Source organism: Halichoerus grypus, chromosome 15 (genome assembly GCF_964656455.1).
Source record: "Halichoerus grypus chromosome 15, mHalGry1.hap1.1, whole genome shotgun sequence".
Taxonomy (NCBI): Eukaryota; Metazoa; Chordata; class Mammalia; order Carnivora; family Phocidae; genus Halichoerus; species Halichoerus grypus.
The window spans coordinates 13,070,905-13,089,311 of NC_135726.1; the positions used below are offsets into that span (position 1 = coordinate 13,070,905).

The window sequence follows — 18,407 nt, forward strand, 5'->3', positions numbered from 1 at the left end:
TTTCACTTATTCCTTCATTCCCTGTATTTTCTGTAAACTGGAAATTAGGGGTAAAGCTTGATTAGATTGATAGGAGATGCTGCATACGTCACACTCCATCACAATGAGGGACCAAAAAAATGCCACCTCAACCCATGATTACAGATGCATTGTGTTCACGAGGCTGGGATTGCTCCCGCCAGACCTGGCCTCCAGAACGTGGGCGTTCCCTTTTGCAGCTGGTTAGTCCCCTGTGCGACGACGCTCTGGCTTGCAGTGAGGGTCTTGTTCCCTAACAAAGCACTGTTTTTTATATCAGTTGGTGCTCCTTAATTACTTCACTGGGGATAACAGAATAGAGGTTTTCTAATCCTACTCTTCTTTCTATAGTTTTAGCTGCCATTCTTCTAGAATGAAGAGCTTTCCTTTGTCAACTGGGGATGAATTAGAGTTCCTCCTAAAATGGTAAGTTAAAGAATGCTTAACCCTTCTCTGTTAATGGCTAATTTTAAGGAAAAAGGTGGGTGTCATAGTCACCTCTGAGGTTGGCAATTTTTTTTTCTTTTTTATTTGGACTCTGTTCTAGTAAGGTCTGTCCACTCATGCTGTTGATCTCAGATGATAATTCCCCACTTATTTGTAAATAGAAGTTTGAGGTAGTCTCTTCACCTAATTGAGCCTGAGGCACGGCCTAGAGATGATTTTATTTCCTGCTGATTTTATTAGTCTTTGCTGATGTGCTTTTTGTAGGAAGCTGTGTGGAGAGATTCAAATTTGGGGCTATCATACTTCTCTGGGAATAAATAACCCCTCTCTAGGTTTTAATATACATACTTTCTGCATATTATTGGTCAAATCTATTTTCCTTTGCGATTTATTCTATTAATTGCATATCTATTTTCTTCCACTTATATGTGATTTCATTTGGATTACTCATATTTTTAATCTAACTGGAATTAATTTTACTGTATTGTATCAGGCAAAGAGATAAAAAGTGAGTTTACCAAAATATCTAATCTCCCACTCATAAATTCTTTGATAATCTGTCCTTTTCCTAGTGTTGTGTGTTCCCTTAACTTGTGTCTGTTGATTCTTGTATTCTCATGCACTGTGTAAACTACCTTAGCTTCCCAATACATCCTAATGTCTTTTTTTAAGAGAGCTGCTTTTGCTTATTATTTCTCCCAGATGAGCTTCTGAGCAATTCAACAAGTTCCCCAGACCATCCCGCGGGGACTGGAAAGGGTAGAAGATGAGAATCAGTCATTCTGAGAGAGGCTCATGTGGGATCCCCAGGCGGGATCCGCAACGAGTCAAGGGCAAACATGTCAGTGAGTGTGACACCAAACACCATACTCTGTTTTTGACCATGCAGAGGGTAACCTTCCCTGTCTGCCCATCTGATGTCCTGCCAAGGTCAGGAGCACAAGTGGCTGGCTTGCTCCTTACCTTCCCAGAGCCCACGGTGCCCGAAAGCTCTGTTTCTGCTTCTCCTTCTCTTTTCTCCTCCAGTAGGGAGAGCTCTTCGGATGGGGGGATCACAAACACGAAATGCTTCAGGATTTCTGTTGTGATCAAAGGCAGCCGCTTCAGGGGGTAGGAGATGATTGAGAATAAGGCAGGAGGTGGGATGGGTGGTCCAGAGGAACCCAGACCCAAGATGTCCAGGATCTAAAGGAAAAGCCCATGGTTAATTTCCAATGCAGAGGGCAGGGTGCCCCCAGCTGCCTCCCTGAGTGAGCACAGGGTGGTTTGGACCCTCCTGCCTCTTCCTAACATTCTCGGGAGATGCCACTGCCATGGGCATGTGTTGGGGAAGGGGTGTGAAGGGTCTGTGACACAGCTCTGCAGGTCTTTTTAGACCCCCATGCCCCCAGACCAGGCTGGGGCTCTTGCTGTGGGCTGTGCACTCCCTATCCTTCTCTTATCAAGGCCTTAGTCACCTTATCATGTCTATCTCTGCAATTGGATGATAAACTCCACTGGGACAGGAATTAGGGCGATATAGCACAGGGCCTAGCACATAGCAGGCACTCAATACATTTTAGATACCAGCTCTTAAGATTCTTATGTCTATCAGGGAAATACAAATCGAAACCTCAATGAGATACCACCTCACACCAGTCAGAATGGCTGAAATTAACAAGTCAGGAAATGACAGATGTTGGCGGGGATGCGGACAAAGGGGAACCCTCCTACACTGTTGGTGGGAATGCAAGCTGGTACAGCCACTCTGGAAAACAGTATGGAGGTTCCTCAAAAAGTTGAAAATAGAGCTACTGTATGACCTAGCAATTGCACTACTGGGTATTTACCCCAAAGATACAAATGTAGTGATCTGAAGGGGCACGTGCACCCCAATGTTTATAGTAGCAATGTCCACAATAGCTAAACTATGGAAAGAGCCTAGATGTCCATCAACAGATGAATGGATAAAGAAGATGTGGTATATTTATACAATGGAATATTATGCAGCCATCAAAAAAATGAAATCTTGCCATTTGCAATGACATGGATGGAGCTAGAGGGTATTGTGCTAAGCGAAATAAGCTGATCAGAGAAAGACAATTATCATATGATCTCACTGATATGAGGAATTTGAGAAACAAGACAGAGGATCATAGGGGAAGAGAGGGAAGAATGAAACAAGATGAAATCAGAGAGGGAGACAAACCATAAGAGACTCTTAATTTTAGGAAACAAACTGAGGGTTGCTGGAGTGGAGGGGGTGGGAGGGATGGGGTGGCTGGGTGATGGACATTGGGGAGGGTATGTGCTATGGTGAGCGCTGTGAATTGTGTAAGACTGATGAATCACAGATCTGTACCCCTGAAACAAATAATACATTATATGTTAATTAAAAAAAAAGATTCTGATGTCTATAGTAAAGAGCTGTTTCATCTGTTTTCAGATCCCATGTTAATCTTTCAGTTATCTTTAAATGTTCTTTCTTTCTGATGCTGAAAGTAAGTGAGGGTTGGAGCAGGTCAAATACGGCAAAGAAAATAAGCCAAGGTTCTGGGAGTTGGGTAAAGGATGGGAATGAAGAGACAAGTCAAAAAGAAACTGGAGAGAAAATTCATTCCTACATCATTCTCCCTCTCTGCTCTGACATCAACTAAGTGAGCATCCTCCAGAGCAGACAGCTTGAAAATTTTGCAGCAGCTCCCTTCTCAGTATGGAATCCCCTCAGAATAAGCATGCTCTCGCTACATAAGTCATTGTCACAACGGTAAATGTGACAGCCCGCTGGAGCGTCGTTCTGTGGACCACATGGGCAGTTAGGCCGAGCAGGCAACTGTGTTCCTGGAATCCTGGGTTTCTGACCTGCGGGTCAGGCTGCCAAAGGCATTTCCTCACTAATGGGTAGCAAGCGTTAACTCCCAGGGTTTGACTGTCTGTGAGGGAAAGGAATGGATAGTTTGTACCAATTATTAAATGGAGCCAGGGGCAAAGAACTGTAACCAACAGTCTTAAGCTGTGGCTTAGAGTGTGGAGAGAATGAGAAAAGGCCAGAAGACAACCTTGGCTATAGTACTGGAACATAAAACAAGAAGAGAAGAGGTTCTTTTTCAAAAAACATATTTCTGGGGAGAAAAGTGGCCATGAGTCCTCCCCTTGGGCTGAGCGGAGGCTGTGTGAAATGAGTGGTTTGGTGTCATGTGTCCCCCAACTGTCTTCCGCCCTTCGGCCCACCTGGACCACTGCAGCAAGACTCTGGTTGTGAGGCCACATCACACCCCAATCCACCCCCTTGAGGAATTACCCGTGTTTTCCCATCAACTCTCACCTGCCAAATGTTCCTCCCAGGCTCTGTTCTCTCCTTGTTAAGGTTGCGTCTAATTTCTTATCAACTAAACTAGAAATCAGCAAACTGTGGCCCCCAGTCAAATCTGGCCGCTACCTGCTTTTGTAAATAAAGCTGTACTGGGACAGAGTCATGTCCATTGATTTACATGCTGTTGGTGGTTGTGACAGAGGTTGTGGACCTGCAGCCTAAAATACTTGCTTTCCGGTGTTTTGCAGAAAAAGCTCATCTCTGGACAAAATGCTATAATAACCATCTCCTTCACCCAGCAGCTTCTGGCTATGCAGTATTTGCTAGGAACAAAAAGCTATCTAATAGTATGATTTCTGTCACTATAGGAAGCTTGTGGGAACAAGATTTTCAAGTATTTGAGACTCTTGCTTCACTCCACAGTATACCTATCTTGCCAGCCTATAACAATATTTAAAATCAACCCTAAAAATCTATAAAGATCTTATTAAATTCAACACCCAAAAAAGCAAATAATCCAGTTAAGAAATAGGCAGAAGACATGAATAGACATTTCTCCAAAGAAGACATCCAGATGGCTAACAGACACATGAGAAGATGCTCATCAGTCATTATCAGGGAAATGCAAATCACACCTGTGAGAATGGCTAAACTTAACAACACAAGAAACAACAGGTGTTGGCGAGGATGCGGACAAAGGGGAACCCTCTTACACTGTCGGTAGGAATGCAAACTCGTGCAACCATTCTGGAGAACAGTTTGGAGGTTCCTCAAAAAGTTAATAATAGAACTACCCTACAACCCAGCATTTGCACTACTAGGTATTTACCCAACGGATACAAAAATAAAGATTTGAAGAGGCACATGCAGCATCATCAACAATAGCCAAATTATGGAGAAGAGCCCAAATGTCCATCAACTGATGAATGGGTAAAGAAGAGGTGGTATATATACAATGGAATATTACTCAGCCATCAAAAAGAATGAAATCTTGCCATTTGCAACAATGTGGATAGAGCTAGAGAGTAGTATGCTAAGTGAAATAAGTTGATCAGAGAGAAGTGCCTGGCTGGCTCAGTTGGTAGAACGTGCGACTCTTGATCTCAGGGTCATGAGTTTGAGCCCCATGTTGGGCGTGGAGCCTACTAAAAAAAAATAAGTCAGTCAGAGAAAGGCAAATACCATATGATTTCACTCATGTGGAATTTAAGAAACAAAACAGATGAACATAGGGGAAGGAAAAAAAAAAAGAGAGGGAAACAAACCATAAGAGACTCTTAATGATAGAGAACAAACTGAGGTTTGCTGGAGGGGAGGTGGGTGGGGGGGGATGGGTGGGATGGGTGATGGGTATTAAGGAGGGCACTTGTTGGGATGAGCACTGAGTGTCATACGTAAGTGATGAATCACTAAATTCTACTCCAGAAACCAATATTATATTATATGTTAACTAACTAGAATTTAAATAAAAACTAAAACAAACAAAAACTCTACAGGCAGTTTTTTATGAGGTTAGATGGAATAATTTAGATCTGCGGAACTTTCTATGGATTTTCACCAACTAGCAAAAGGTCCTTTTAGCCACTGTTGTCTCATATCCAAGGGGGCCTCAGAGATTAATGGAATGAAATGGGTACAGAAAGGAACACTTTAATGGCGCTTAGCACAATACCCGCTACCTGATTATGTCTCCATCCTGGAGAAGATTCTGTACCTGATCCCCTTTGGGAAGCCTGTCATTCTCAAGAGCCAGCTTCCAGCTCAAGCCTTCGAAGTCAGGCGTCTGGACGGTTATGAATGGCACACCCAGATCCTTCTTCCCCTCGTGGTGGTCCTCCTCCCCTCCTTCCCCCTCTCCGCCGTCACTCCGCTCCTCCAGTGCCCTGAGCTTCTCTAGACGCTCTCTCTCGGCCTTCTCCCGCTCCTGGCGTTCCTTCTCGGCTCTCTCCTTCTCCGCACGCTCCCTCTCTCTGTCCTTGCGGCCTCGGCGCCCACCTGACGGAACCTGGCGCTGGTCGTCAGGCTCGTGGGGCATGTCCTCGGCGCCGGTGTGATGCGCCAGAATGCCTTGCTTCCGGTCCCAGTTCATGAGGATGTTCTGAATATCCTTCAGAGTCAACTCATAGGTCTTAAACTTCTGGGCCAAGTGCTTGTCAGCATCCTTCAGGAGGTCCCCTTCGCTGTCCTCTTGTTCCTGGGCAAGGGGAAACCCAAGCATGTGGATATCTCCTAGCTGGTTCTTTCTCCTCTTGCTTAGATCGTCCTTCTCATTTAAATGTTCCCTAACAGATACTTTCCTTTCTAGTGCATCCATCTTGACCTCTAGTTTGGAAAAAGTAAGAACCTAAAAAGCAAAACACATAAAACATGCTTAAAACAGTTCTTCAAAGGAGAACAAACTGCATAAGGAAGCGCAAGATGACACTGTTCTGAAAGAGGCCTCACAGGATTCCAGGTGCCTCTTGCTTACACCAGGGCTCTGTCTGAGAATCACCTTGGGGGTCCTTGTTAAAAGATCCTCTCCATAGCCCTTTGTTGGCAACAAACAGGAGTTTAGAATGTGGCTGTGCCCCAGGCTTTTTAAAAAAATGTATTTATTGGGGCACCTGGGTGGCTCAGTCAGTAAGCGTCTGCCTTTGGCTCAGGTCATGATCCCAGGGTCCTGCGATTGAGCCCCACATTGGGCTCCCTGCTCGGCGGGAAGCCTGCTTCTCCCTCTCCCACTCCCCCTGCTTGTGTTCCCTCTCTCGCTGTCTCTCTGTCAAATAAATAAATATAATCTTAAAAAAATATGTATTTATTTACGTAACCTAGCATAGAGAAACTAACTTGATTCTTTTTCTCTTTCTAAACTTGCTTTGTGGGCTCTGATTTTCTTCTCCCCTGGATAAAATCCTTGGGGAGGCTCCAGAGGTTTCTGGTCATTCTTTGGTGACATAAAATCCAGTCGAGTCTAATGATGATTGCTGGCAGGACAGCCCAGAGTCCCTGCTCTGGATGACAGCACTCCTCCTCCCCAAGGTCGGGCTTGGAGGCAGGCCTGGCCAGGGTTGGCTATCCCCTGGCCTCACTCCTCCTCCACATCTGTCTGCATCTCTAACTCAGCCTGGGGAGTGTGGACAGGTCTGTGGTGGCACAGCTGTCTCCTGGAGGGGTCGCTCACCGAGGAGGCAGGGGCTTGGCCACTACTGTCTCTTCCTCCATCGTCAGTGAGAGTCACTGGCCAAGACCCAGAGAGTTCTGTTTGGACATGAGATTTCAGGCAGAGGACTTTGTGTGGAAGGAGGGGCTGCAGAGGGGTAGGGAGGGCTTACACTTGGAAGATTTTGGGAGCCCGGCACAGACCAGTGACAGGCTAGACTCCAGGCCTGCATGCTTCTCGTGCTGTTCTTGCTCCCAAGCCTGGGCCATTTCTGCATGCTCAGACCCCGCTCCTTCCTGAGCTCTACTGGACTGTGACCCCGGGCACGAATTCCTCTGCTCTCACGTCTACCCAGATGTGGTCACTGTCTCTTGCTCACCTCCTGGGACCAGTCTGCACCTTGTCTGGGAGCCTGGCTTTTGCTGTGCACACCAGCCAGCTAGCTACCCTGCTGGGCTGTGAGCGCCACCCTGGCCGCTCTTCGTCTCCCGGGTCAGGGCAGCAGAGACGTGACTGCTAAGCTTGGCCGGCAGATAAACTACCGCCACATGTCCGCAAGGACAAGCTGATGTTAGAGTGTCTTCCTTGACGGTTGTCAAGATAAGCTCTTGGTTGAACACAGGGGTTCCACTGACTTTGTGGCTCACTGGAGGCCAGCTGTTAATACCAGCCTATTCAGCAACATCCAGGGGACTTGGCGGCACAGTGGAAAGAGCAAGGACTGTGGTCAGACATAACTGGGTGGGGTCCTGGAACTGTCTCTCTTGGCCCCAGACGGGGCTCATGTCTCTGAACCCCGCAGGGCGGGAGGGGGGCCAAAATAAAGTGCAGGAGAGCTCTTGGCACACAATCAGCTTTCAACCAATGGTGGCCCCTTCCCTCCTACCTCCTGCTCTACCACAAGATGCAAACAGTATCAGGCCGGTTTTCTGGAAGGGAAAGTACTGGCTTGATGGGCTGGTTACAGTGGCTGCTCACTGTTCTGCCTCTTGCTAAGGAGCAAGGGAGGGTCGCTACCTGCCGGTTTGTTTGAGATTTCTTCGGGAGAGGTTCCTCCTTCACTGGTCCTTGCTTTGGCCTTTTAACCTTCCGTTTTAGCTCATCTTCTTCCCTTTGCCGCTCGAGCTCCTGCTGTAGCTTCTTTTCACGCATCTCCCTTGTCAGCCTCTCCAGCTCCCTTCATCAAACCAGGCAGAGGAGACAGAGTTCAGAGCCCCTGCCCTGAGCCCCCCCCCCGCCTTGGGGTGTCCGGCGGAAGGACATGGGAACAGTTTTCCTTGGGCATAAAAAGAAAGAGTGAACAAAAGAAATCTGGGTAAATAGGAAGGCAGGAAGGCAGGAAGGAAGGGAGGAAGGAAGGAAAGGAGGGAGTTAGGAAGGAAGGAAGGAAGGGAGGGAGTTAGGAAGGAGGGAGGGAGGGAGGACATGGGAACAGTTTTCCTTGGGCATAAAAAGAAAGAGTGAACAAAAGAAATCTGGGTAAATAGGCAGGCAGGAAGGAAGGCAGGAAGGAAAGAAGGAAGGAAGGAAGGAAGGAAGGAAGGAAGGAAGGAAGGAAGGAAGGAAGGAAGGAAGGAAGGAAGGAAGGAAGGGAGTTAGGAAGGATGAAGGGAGGGTGGGTGGGAGGGAAGGAAAGAAGGAAAGAAAGGAGGGTCTCTGAATGGTCATTCAGCAAAACTGATGAACCCAAATGAGTTTGAGGAATAAATAAGAGGAATTCTCCATCTGTATTTCTATTCCAATCTACTTGCATAGGAGAGCAAGGCAAGGGCTGAAAATAAGCTTGATAACAGTAACTTTCAGGGGCGCCTGGGTGGCACAATCAGTTAAGTGTCTGACTCTTGATTTCAGCTCAGGTCAGGATCTCAGGGTCATGGAATCGAGCCCTGGGTCGAGCCCCATGTGGAGCCCCATGTCGTGCTCTGCACTCAGCAGGGAGTCTGCTGGAGATTCTCTCTCTCTCCCTCTCCTTCTGCCCTTTCCCCTGCTCACGCACACACACACACACACACTCTCTCTCTCTCTAAGGAATAAATATCAGTTCAGATGAGGCCCAGCTTCCTACACTGTCACATCTGATGTTCAGACAACAAGAAATCGCGTTATAAATAGCAGTCCCTAATGGCTAGCTTAGGGCCATGGCGCTGGAACTGAAAGCCACACTCCTCTTCATTCTCTCTCTCTTAGCAGGTCATCCTCCTGAGTCTCCCTTGGCCATTGCTGCTCCCCTGGAAGGTGACCCTAGTCTCCAGGATGGGCTGTGTGTTACTCCCAAAGGAAACACTTCCGCTCCAGTGAGCCCTTGATTCTGACCTCTTTTTCCTCTCACGGAGGGCCTGCTGAACCTCTCGATTGAACATGATCTTCTCCTCCTCTGTCATGGCATCGTATTCTTCTTCATCCATATTTTGGAGACGCTCCTTCTCTTTCTCAAGTGCCTCCCTGCGTTTGTGCTCTGGAGGGAACAGAGACAGGAAGGTGAGGGAAGGTAACTCCTCAGCCTTGGCTGCGGGGTCCCCCAGTGGCTTAGCTCCCAGCCCACACAGGCTGCAGAGGGTCCGCGCCAGGGGGAGGGGGTTCCAGCCGCGGTGGCATTCCTGATCTCTGGTGGGCCGACCTTCACTCACACAGTTCCAAACCTGGTCTCCATCTGGAATAGCAGTTCCAAAGATGTCCTAATTCCCAGAAGGATGAATATGTGACCTGGCATGATGGAGAGGATTTTACAGATGTGGTTACACTAAGGACCTTGAACTGGGGAGATGGTCCTGGGTTGTCTGAGTGGGCCCAGTATAACCATAAAGGTCCTTGTAAGAGGGAGGCAGGAGGGTCAGAGTCTGAGAAGGAGACGATGGAAGCAGAGGTCAGAAGGCTGTGAAGTAGGGTCCACGAACTGAGGAAGGCAAGTGGCCTCTAGAAGCTCGAGAAGGCAAGGGAAAGGATTCTCTCCCTGGAGCCTTCAAAAGAACGGAGCCCTGTGGACACCCTGCTTTTAGGACTTCTGACTTCCAGAACTGTAAGATAGTAAATCTGTGTTGTCTGAAGTCATCAAGTTTGTGGTAATTTGCTACTGCAGCGATAGAGAAGTAATAGGCCACCCGCTGACTTTATCTATGAGGAACATCTGCCACCAGAGTCCTTAGGGTGACAGAGCCATTTGCAGATGAAGGGGCGCCATCTCCCACACCCTTCAGACTCCAGGTCCAGAAGTGAGGTTCGTACCCAGCACAAAGGCTCTCAGCCTCTTTTTCACGCTTTACCAGCATAACTTCCCACCTTCCGTTCTTGGGGGTTTGAGCTTTGGACTCAGGGAGATGTATCTGGAGATCTTTCTCTGACACTTACCAAGGAAGAGAAACAGGTAAGAATAATGATTCCTCGTTCCCAGGCTGTGGTGGGGATCAAATAAGTAATCCTGTAAAGCATCTAGGCTAGTGCCCAGCAAATTCATAAATGTTCAGTAAAAATTAGATTTTAATATTAATAATATCGTTACTGGATGCTGCCTCAGAACTTTTTCAAATGCAGATGATTTTGGGGAGAGGAGCCCATAATGAGACTGTGAAAAACTTCAATCCGCAGGTAATTGAGAAAATGAAAAGAGATATTTTCTTTTAAGTTGATGATTACGGAGAAATGAGCTTTCTGGAAAACCAGGAAGCTGGAGGTTGGAACACTGCTGGGGATGCCTGGTAATTCTTCCTAATTTTTCTCTGGATGAGAATGTAAGGAAGGAGTCTTTGAACTCTGTTTAAGAACTAAGAGCTCATGTTTGTAATTATTTCCTTAAATGGAAAAGCATTATGATTTGTGTGGATTTTTCCAGAAGAGAGAGGTAAGGCCAAGTGAGGAAGGGCAGTGATGTGACCAGAGCTGAGGCCAGAGCAGGACTCTGCCTCCCAGGGATAGCACAGCCTCCCTTGGGGACCAAGATTTGCTACGTCTGCTTCTGACCAAAGTGGGAACTCAAGCTAACATTACTCTATATGTGTGTATTTATTTTTCAGTCTCTGAAATTTTTTTCAGGCCACTGTTGTAGTGACAGAAAACGCAAAGGTTTCAGGGTTGCACAGACTTTACTAATTTGCTGTGTGATCTTTAAAAAAAGATTTATTTATTTGAGAGAGAGAGAGAGAGAGAGCATGAGTGGGGGGGGGACAGCAGAGGGAGAGGAAGAGAGAGAATCTTAAGCAGACTCACACTGAGCGCCGAGCCTGATGTGGGGCTTGATCCCATGACCCTGAGATCATGACCTGAGCCAAAACCAGGAGTCGGATGCTTAAAAGACTAAGCCACCCAGGCACCCCTGTGCTGTGTGATCTTATACAAGACTTTTGATATCTCTGAGCCTCATTTTCCTTGTCTGTAAAAGGGGGACAATGATCTTCAGAGTTACTGGGAGGATTAAATAACCCCAAGCGCCATTTAGAGACATTTCAAATGTACAGAATGTTCGCTGTGGTGGCTGGACGCAGCAGGCTAAAATGTAGAAACTGGTTTGTAAAGTTTATCAGCACCTCCAATTTGGCAGGAAACACCCAGTCGCCTTAAACAAAAGCAAGCAGCTAATGGGTCACCTGAGTCAGGATGGGACCGGTGATGCGTTCCCCTTGGGTTGGCTGTGATTACAGAGAAGATGAAAGGACGCAGGGTGATATCAGGGGGAAAGGGGAATGTGGCTGTTACGAGAAGAGCCAGCTGGGTTCATCCCTCATCCTGTCATCTCTGAACAGGTCACCTGCGTCTGCCAGCCACCTTATAGGGTGGAGGTGAGCCCTGACGACATGTCAGATGGAATAGTGTCCTCTGCCCAACGGGTCATCCTGGCGGGGAACCATTTCACACAGCCCACGGCTCTGCTAAAGGGATGGCCCAGGAGGGCATGGGGCCTTACCTTCCTGCTCCTTCTTGGCTTTCTCCTGGGCCTTCATGGCTGTGTAATCCTGGGCCATGTTGATGACATAGATGTGGTCCCGGTTGCCGATGGCCTTCAGCAGGCAGAGGAGAGCCATGGCTACGTTCTGAGCGAAGAGCGTCTCGAGGCTGTCAAACACCACTCCCCGGAAGCAGTCACTCAGCTGAAACCGCAGTGAGCAAAGACGGTTACCAGGGCCTCCGTTACCCAGTTCTCTATGGAGAACGCTGCTCCTTCTTCTGTCGGCGCTTTCCCTGGGGCTGCAACTGGTTCTGCAGACCTACTGGGCCCCACTGAAAATACCGTGAAACCACCCTTCCACCTGCTACGTTCAACGTGCTGTTAGAAAATACAAGAGAAACACCCAAACAGTTTATCAGTCGTGACAGATCTTTATCATATGTATTTGTAGAGTGATAGACTGATTCTGTTGTTACGGAAATAAGGGAGGCAAACAGAATGTGAAAGTGAGGGTCTGGGAGGGTCTGAGGTGCAGGGATGGAAGATGGAAAGGCGAGATATTCCCCCGCACCAAATAGCAGACAGCAAGGGCAGCAGGAGCAGGTGGGCCATTCGTATCTTTCTCAGTGTTATTAATGCCTTGGTGGGTAATGATCTCGATCACATTAATCATTGAAGGGCGCCCTCTGCTGTGCCGCAGTGTTACTCAAAGGGTAGTACACACACAGGCCTCCCCTGGCCAGGGGCTGATCACTATCAGTTTTTTTTTTTAAGATTTTATTTGAGAGAGCGAGAGCAAGAGCGAGCGAGCAAGCATGGGAGTGGCAGGCAGAGGGAGAGGGAGAAGCAGGCCCCCCGCTGAGCAAGGAGCCCGACGTGGGGCTCGATTCCAGGACCCTGAGATCATGACCTGAGCCGAAGGCAGACGCTTAACCGCCCCGTCAGTACCAGTTTTTGATGAGACAAGAATCTTGTGTCACAACGTCAATCAACCACATCACTAAAGACACCATTTACTTCAGCTGCTGTTTTTTTGTTTGTTTTCTTTGTAGCGAGACTGTGGATGAGGGAAGCAGTGCGAGCTCCATGTTTCATCCAGCTTCAGTGCTTTGAGTGGTTCAGCTCTACGGGCCCGCTTTGGGCTGGCTGGTGGTTTAAGCCAGGTCCGTGGCATACCCGCCCACTTGACTGGCCCGCCTTGCTCAAACCCGCTGAGGCGCCCAGCACCCTGAACACAGTAAGCAGTTAAACCTGAACACGAGCCATTTCCTGTGATGACATTCCTCTTCTCTTGGGAAGCTCAGGCCCCGTTTTGTTATATTTAAACGTGCAATATTGTGGCCTAGTTCGAAAAAACCAAGGCAAATGGACAACTCCAGGACCTGGTGAGCAATTTAGCTCTCTGTAAACCATAAGCAGCAAAGAGGCTTAAGTGGTACCCTCCCCATTTCTGATGATCTTTTCTTTTCTTTAACTGTACAACACTTATGAAAAATTAAAAAAAAGGGAAACAGTTACTGTGTTTCTTGACTTTAAAAGCAATCTGCCATTGTGAAATAATTCAGAAATGTATGGCGAGAACTAAGAATCCATTACCCTGCTAACCAAAGATAACCAGTTACATGTGCCTTAGGGGTTTTTACTATGTTTGTATGATATACATTTAGAAATACTTTTATAGAAATGTACTTGTGCTTTACATATTATTTCATAATCTGCATTTCTCATTTAATAATATATTGAAGACACCCCTGAAACAAATAATACATTATATGTTAATACTAATAAAAAATAATAATATATTGAAGACAAATTTTTACAGCAATTAATATAGTTCTAAATTCTAACTTTCCATGGCTCCACGTTATGATTTTAAATACACTACTATAGGGCTGTATCATGACTGATTTTTTTTTTTTTTTTTTAATATGTAACCTGCTCACTGGTCTTTTAAGGTGCATGGCTTCAGGCTGGAGACTGCGCCAGGGCCAGGGACTGACCAGGGTTGTCAAAAGGACAAGCAAATGACTGTTGGAGATGAAGAAACTCATCTTTCCTCTCTAGGTCCCCTGAGTTCTGACCTGCCGTGGGTGAGCTATGGATCAGAATCTCAGCTCCCAGCACAGAGATGGAGTGTGAGCCCTGCAGCTCTGCGCGGGTGGGCATAGACGCACCTGGATGCGCTCAGCCAGGATCTGGGTGAGTAGGTCCTCAGGGAGCACACAGCTCATGAGCCCGGTCTCACCTCCGACACTGGGGCTGACACTGAGCCGGCATTGCGTGGGCCCCGTAGGGAGGGGGCTGGAGGAAACCTGTCGAGCCGGAAAAGGATCAGCAGTTAGAATCCAGCGTGGTGTCCCAGCAGCTCTCATACTTACAAGCCATTTGACCCCTCGGAAATCCTGAAATCTCTCTGGGCCTCATTTCTTATCTGTAAGATGCGGATTGCATTGTAAAATGGAAAATTCCTATCTTCCTTAAAGAATGGCTGTGAGCTTCAAGCCGGGACACTGTGGAAGGTGCTTTGTATATGGACTGAACAGCATGAATTTGTTCATTCAAGAAATATTAATTGAGCATCTATTGTGCACAAGGGACCCCTCTAGCACTAGGGATACAACAATAAACAGGCTGGCAATGTTGCTGCCCATGTGGTCCTTATTGCAAATGGGACAGACAGAAAACGGCCATGTGAATATACAAATCAACAGTCTCAGGCAGTGACAAGTGCCAGGGAGAACAGACAGCGGTGACAGAACTGGACAATAACATGAGTGCGCTTGCCGGGATCTGGGGAGTACATGGGAGCCCAGCGTAATGGACTGAGTGAGCGATGAGGGAGATGGCCGGGCTTCATCAAAGTCTAAGGCATAATCGGGTGTGAATATGCAGGGCTTGCAGAGCACAGGGAGGAACTTGGATTTTATCCCAAGTGTTATGGGAAGTTGTTGGCATGTTTCAGGCAGACACGTGATCTGAGTTTTATTCATTTTTTTATTTTTATTTTTATTTTTTTTAAAGATTTTATTTATTTATTTGAGAGAGAGAGTGTGAGAGAGCATGAGAGGGGAGAGGGTCAGAGGGAGAAGCAGACTCCCCACTGAGCGGGGAGCCTGATGTGGGACTCGATCCTGGGACTCCAGGATCATGACCTGAGCTGAAGGCAGTTGCTTAACCAACTGAGCCACCCAGGTGCCCCTGAGTTTTATTTTTGAAAGACCACGGTGCCTGCTGCTTGGGGTGACAAGAGTGGAAGCAGGAAGACTAGTTAGTTAGTTAGTTAGTTAGTGAAATGATGGTGGTAGTTTGTGGATGGTCATGGTGGAGGTGGGGAGAAGTGGCTGATACGTTCCTTCACATCCCATCCCACGAGGACTTGGGAGGGTATGTGAAAGAAAGAGGGGCACCAAGAATGACTCCTTGAGTTTTGTTTTGGCCTGATCAAGTTGGAAAATGAAGTCATTTGTTAAGAAAGGAAAAACTGAGGGAAGAGCAATTTTTTTTATCTTGTTCTGTTCTGGGAGTGGGCCAGAATCAGTTTTCAGACACGTAAATTTTGAGAGGTCTCTAAGCCATTCAACAGAGACACTGAATGTGAGTTTGGATGTATGCACCTGAGCTGGGGAAGAAATTAGGGTTGGAGATAGAAATTGGAGGGTCACATGCGTACTGAACATATTTAAGTACTTAAGCCATGAGCTGGATGAGATCACCTATGGAGAAAAGGTAGATAACAAAAAGAAAAGGGTAGATAACTCAGTTCTAGTCTAGTCTAAAATCCTAAGGATCTGGAGGAGGTGAAGAAGCTGGAGGAGAGGAGGGAGTCCTTCATGGGGCAGAGGGAAAGTAGAACAGTGAGGTGTTCTGATGGCCAGGAAGCCCTTCTAGAAGGAGGAGTTATCAGCTGCTATGAGGTCACAGGAAATGAGGACAGAACACCAGCTCCGGGATCTGGCAAGATGAATGCCAGTGACCTTGAGAGGAGTGGTCCTTGGGATTGGTAAGGACAACGGTCTCCCCAGAATAGGTCAAAAAGAGAAGGGTGGTGAGGATGAGGAGGGAGGCAATTCTTTGGAGGAACAGCTGTGAAGAGGGGTTGACTGGAGGAGGCAATAGTTGGAGGGGGATCTGGGTCTCAGGGCAGTATTTTTAAAGATGGGAAGCAATATAGGATGCACAGATACTGATGGGAAGGAGCCAATAGATGGGGCAAAAAGCAAACAGGAAAGAGGGGAGGACTGCAGGAATTCAGCTCTTGAGTGAGCAGTTGGGGGGAAGGGTCCAGTGCACAGGGGCAGGGCCTTAGCTGAGAGCCGGGACGGTGACTCTGGCAGGGAAGGTGCAGCGCTGGGCTAGGGTGCAGCCTGGCTCCTAGATCTGGTGGTGGGAGAATCAGGTGGTCATCTTCCAGTGTTGCTGCTCCCCCTGTGCAGTCAGGAGAGAGATCATTAGCTAGGAATGGGGAACAGGAAAGGGCCTTAGAGGTTTGGAGAGTGATGACCTCCATAAAATAGTTTTCTTGAAGAGAAGGAGGGTGAATTTCCTAGGGCAGACCAAAGGGTCTATTTGAGATTTGTGGTCTTAAATTTAGATGAAGACCATTCAGAAGAGAGGAGGATTGTCTCTAGCTGTGCTCAGCCACCCTGCATGGAGGAGGTGGAGAATCAGTTTTACCAGGGCTGAAGTTTTGCTTGGAGAGTATGAAGAAGGGGAAGGGGCAAGGGAGCATCTACATTGATAGACATGGATTCCAAACAGGGTAAGAAAAGAAATGAAGGGGTGGTAGACAGTGAAGATGTGGACTGGAGGTTTGCATGGGACCGATTATTTCCCGGAGTAAGTCATCTGGAAAGTTAGAAGATGGTGGTCAGGAAGTAGGATGTGTAATGCAGAGGTCTTGGAGTTTATGGGTAATGATGAACAAGTTCTAGAACATGACCATGGCAGTGAGTTCGTGAGGAGGCTGTGGAATTGAGAAGTGTGGGTATTGGATTAAATGTCATTCAAAAGACCAGGATTTCCAGCGGGTGTTCTCCTAGAACATGGTGATTTATAAATAAATGACCTTATATTACAGGTCATATCTTCATTATATGACATATTACATATTTCTTCCCACTTGCAACATGACTAAACTTTTAGTCATTGGAGAATTCATGCTTTAGGAGGGCTTTAGAAAACCAAACAGCCAATTCTGGGTGAAGCATGCTGACAGGGTGACTGTCGTCCAAACCATGAGTCCTGTCACACTGTGGCAGCTGCATGGGGAGGATGGGGTGATCTTGAATAGGTTTTAAGTTCCCTATTTATTGAAAGGGGATTGGGGTCAGAATTGGGATTTTCTGCTGCCTTTGATATACTCTCAAAAGCCTTACTTCACTGTCCAGATGGATGGAACCCAATCGAAGAAAATGATTCCCCATGACACCCTGTTTAATACAAATATGAGTTCTAGATCATTCATAAACATCTATGTAAAGAATACCATATTAGATCTTGAGAAAGAGGGTTAAATGTTGCTGCAAAAGGAAGTGAGTCAATGGTTTCAATTCTCATGGTATGAGAAGAAGGCATGACTGAAGTGAACATCAGAGACATCATCTGGCACAAATTCAGCCCCATGGGAGGTCCCATCCTATCTGCATACCTTCTCTCTCAAGAAGACCTTGGCTTCCACTCTGCCTACTTAGCCCTTCCAACATGTGGACCTCCTCTCCTGCAAGGGCCTTCACCTCCTCTCCATCTACCTCAGCAACCTCCTCCGAGATGCCCACCTCTCCCACTCCCCCCACTGCGCTCTCGGACAGTAACAAGACCCACAGATTCTTCCTCTCTTCCTGTTTCTCCCACTCTGCTGCCCTCCTCTTTGTTCCTTCTCTTTGTAGGCTGGACTTCCTGTATACTGATGCCACTCTCACCTCCCTTGCCCCTTGTTCTGAGCACACTCCTGCCTCTGCAATGAAGACTTCTCTCTCCCTCCAAATGAAGGCTGCCACTTGACGCTTAGGGAAATCTTAGTGAAGTTATGGCTTCCCATCTCAGTTGGGACATCCGCATTCCCAACTATCTTTTCTTTTGTCCACCACCCAGTTCTGGTTTTATTCCTCCCAGTGGACACATCAGTGCTTTGCCACTCTCAAGTATGCTGTGCAATGCCAACCTCCTCAATGCCTCTTACAAAGACTTGGTGTCCTGCACACGTCCTAGAGCCGCTCAACAAGACCTTCTCCAAGCTCCAATCTCCACCTTGCCTCCCCCACGGGCAGCTGGATTGGTTTTCACCTTTACTGACTCTGGAAGAAGCTGGTCCCTGTCTCCTTTGACTGCACTCTGTCCTGCACTCCTTGTCTTCTCCAGGAATCTCATTCCCTCTTGGGAGGATTGTCACCTTACCCTCCTCCAGGAGCACCTTTCCTTAGAGACTGCTTTGCCTCCATCTCCTTTCAGAAAAAGAACTCTCCTGACCCTAGGTCTGCTCCTCTAACAACTTCTGTCATTTTTCCTTTTCTTTTAAACATCTTGGAAGCCTATACTCACTTGACTCCACTTTCCCACCGACAACTCATGACCCGCTGTCTCTCACAGGGCCACCCACTGTCTCTCGCTACAGCACCTGCTATTCTGCCAAGATG

At 47.3% G+C, this 18,407-nt stretch overlaps 1 protein-coding gene across 1 annotated transcript in view; it reads right to left on the reverse strand.

Moving 5' to 3' along the window:
• The window catches only part of HYDIN (HYDIN axonemal central pair apparatus protein), a 363,815-nt gene that overhangs the window by 78,837 nt on the left and 266,571 nt on the right, over positions 1-18,407 (reverse strand). The window contains exons 42-47 of the mRNA XM_078062394.1: positions 13,950-14,087; positions 11,794-11,977; positions 9,213-9,354; positions 7,917-8,076; positions 5,472-6,101; positions 1,429-1,650 (exon numbers count right to left, since the gene is read on the reverse strand). Of these exons, the coding sequence (XP_077918520.1) occupies positions 1,429-1,650; positions 5,472-6,101; positions 7,917-8,076; positions 9,213-9,354; positions 11,794-11,977; positions 13,950-14,087 (1,476 nt within the window). The remainder of the gene's footprint in view (positions 1-1,428; positions 1,651-5,471; positions 6,102-7,916; positions 8,077-9,212; positions 9,355-11,793; positions 11,978-13,949; positions 14,088-18,407) is intronic.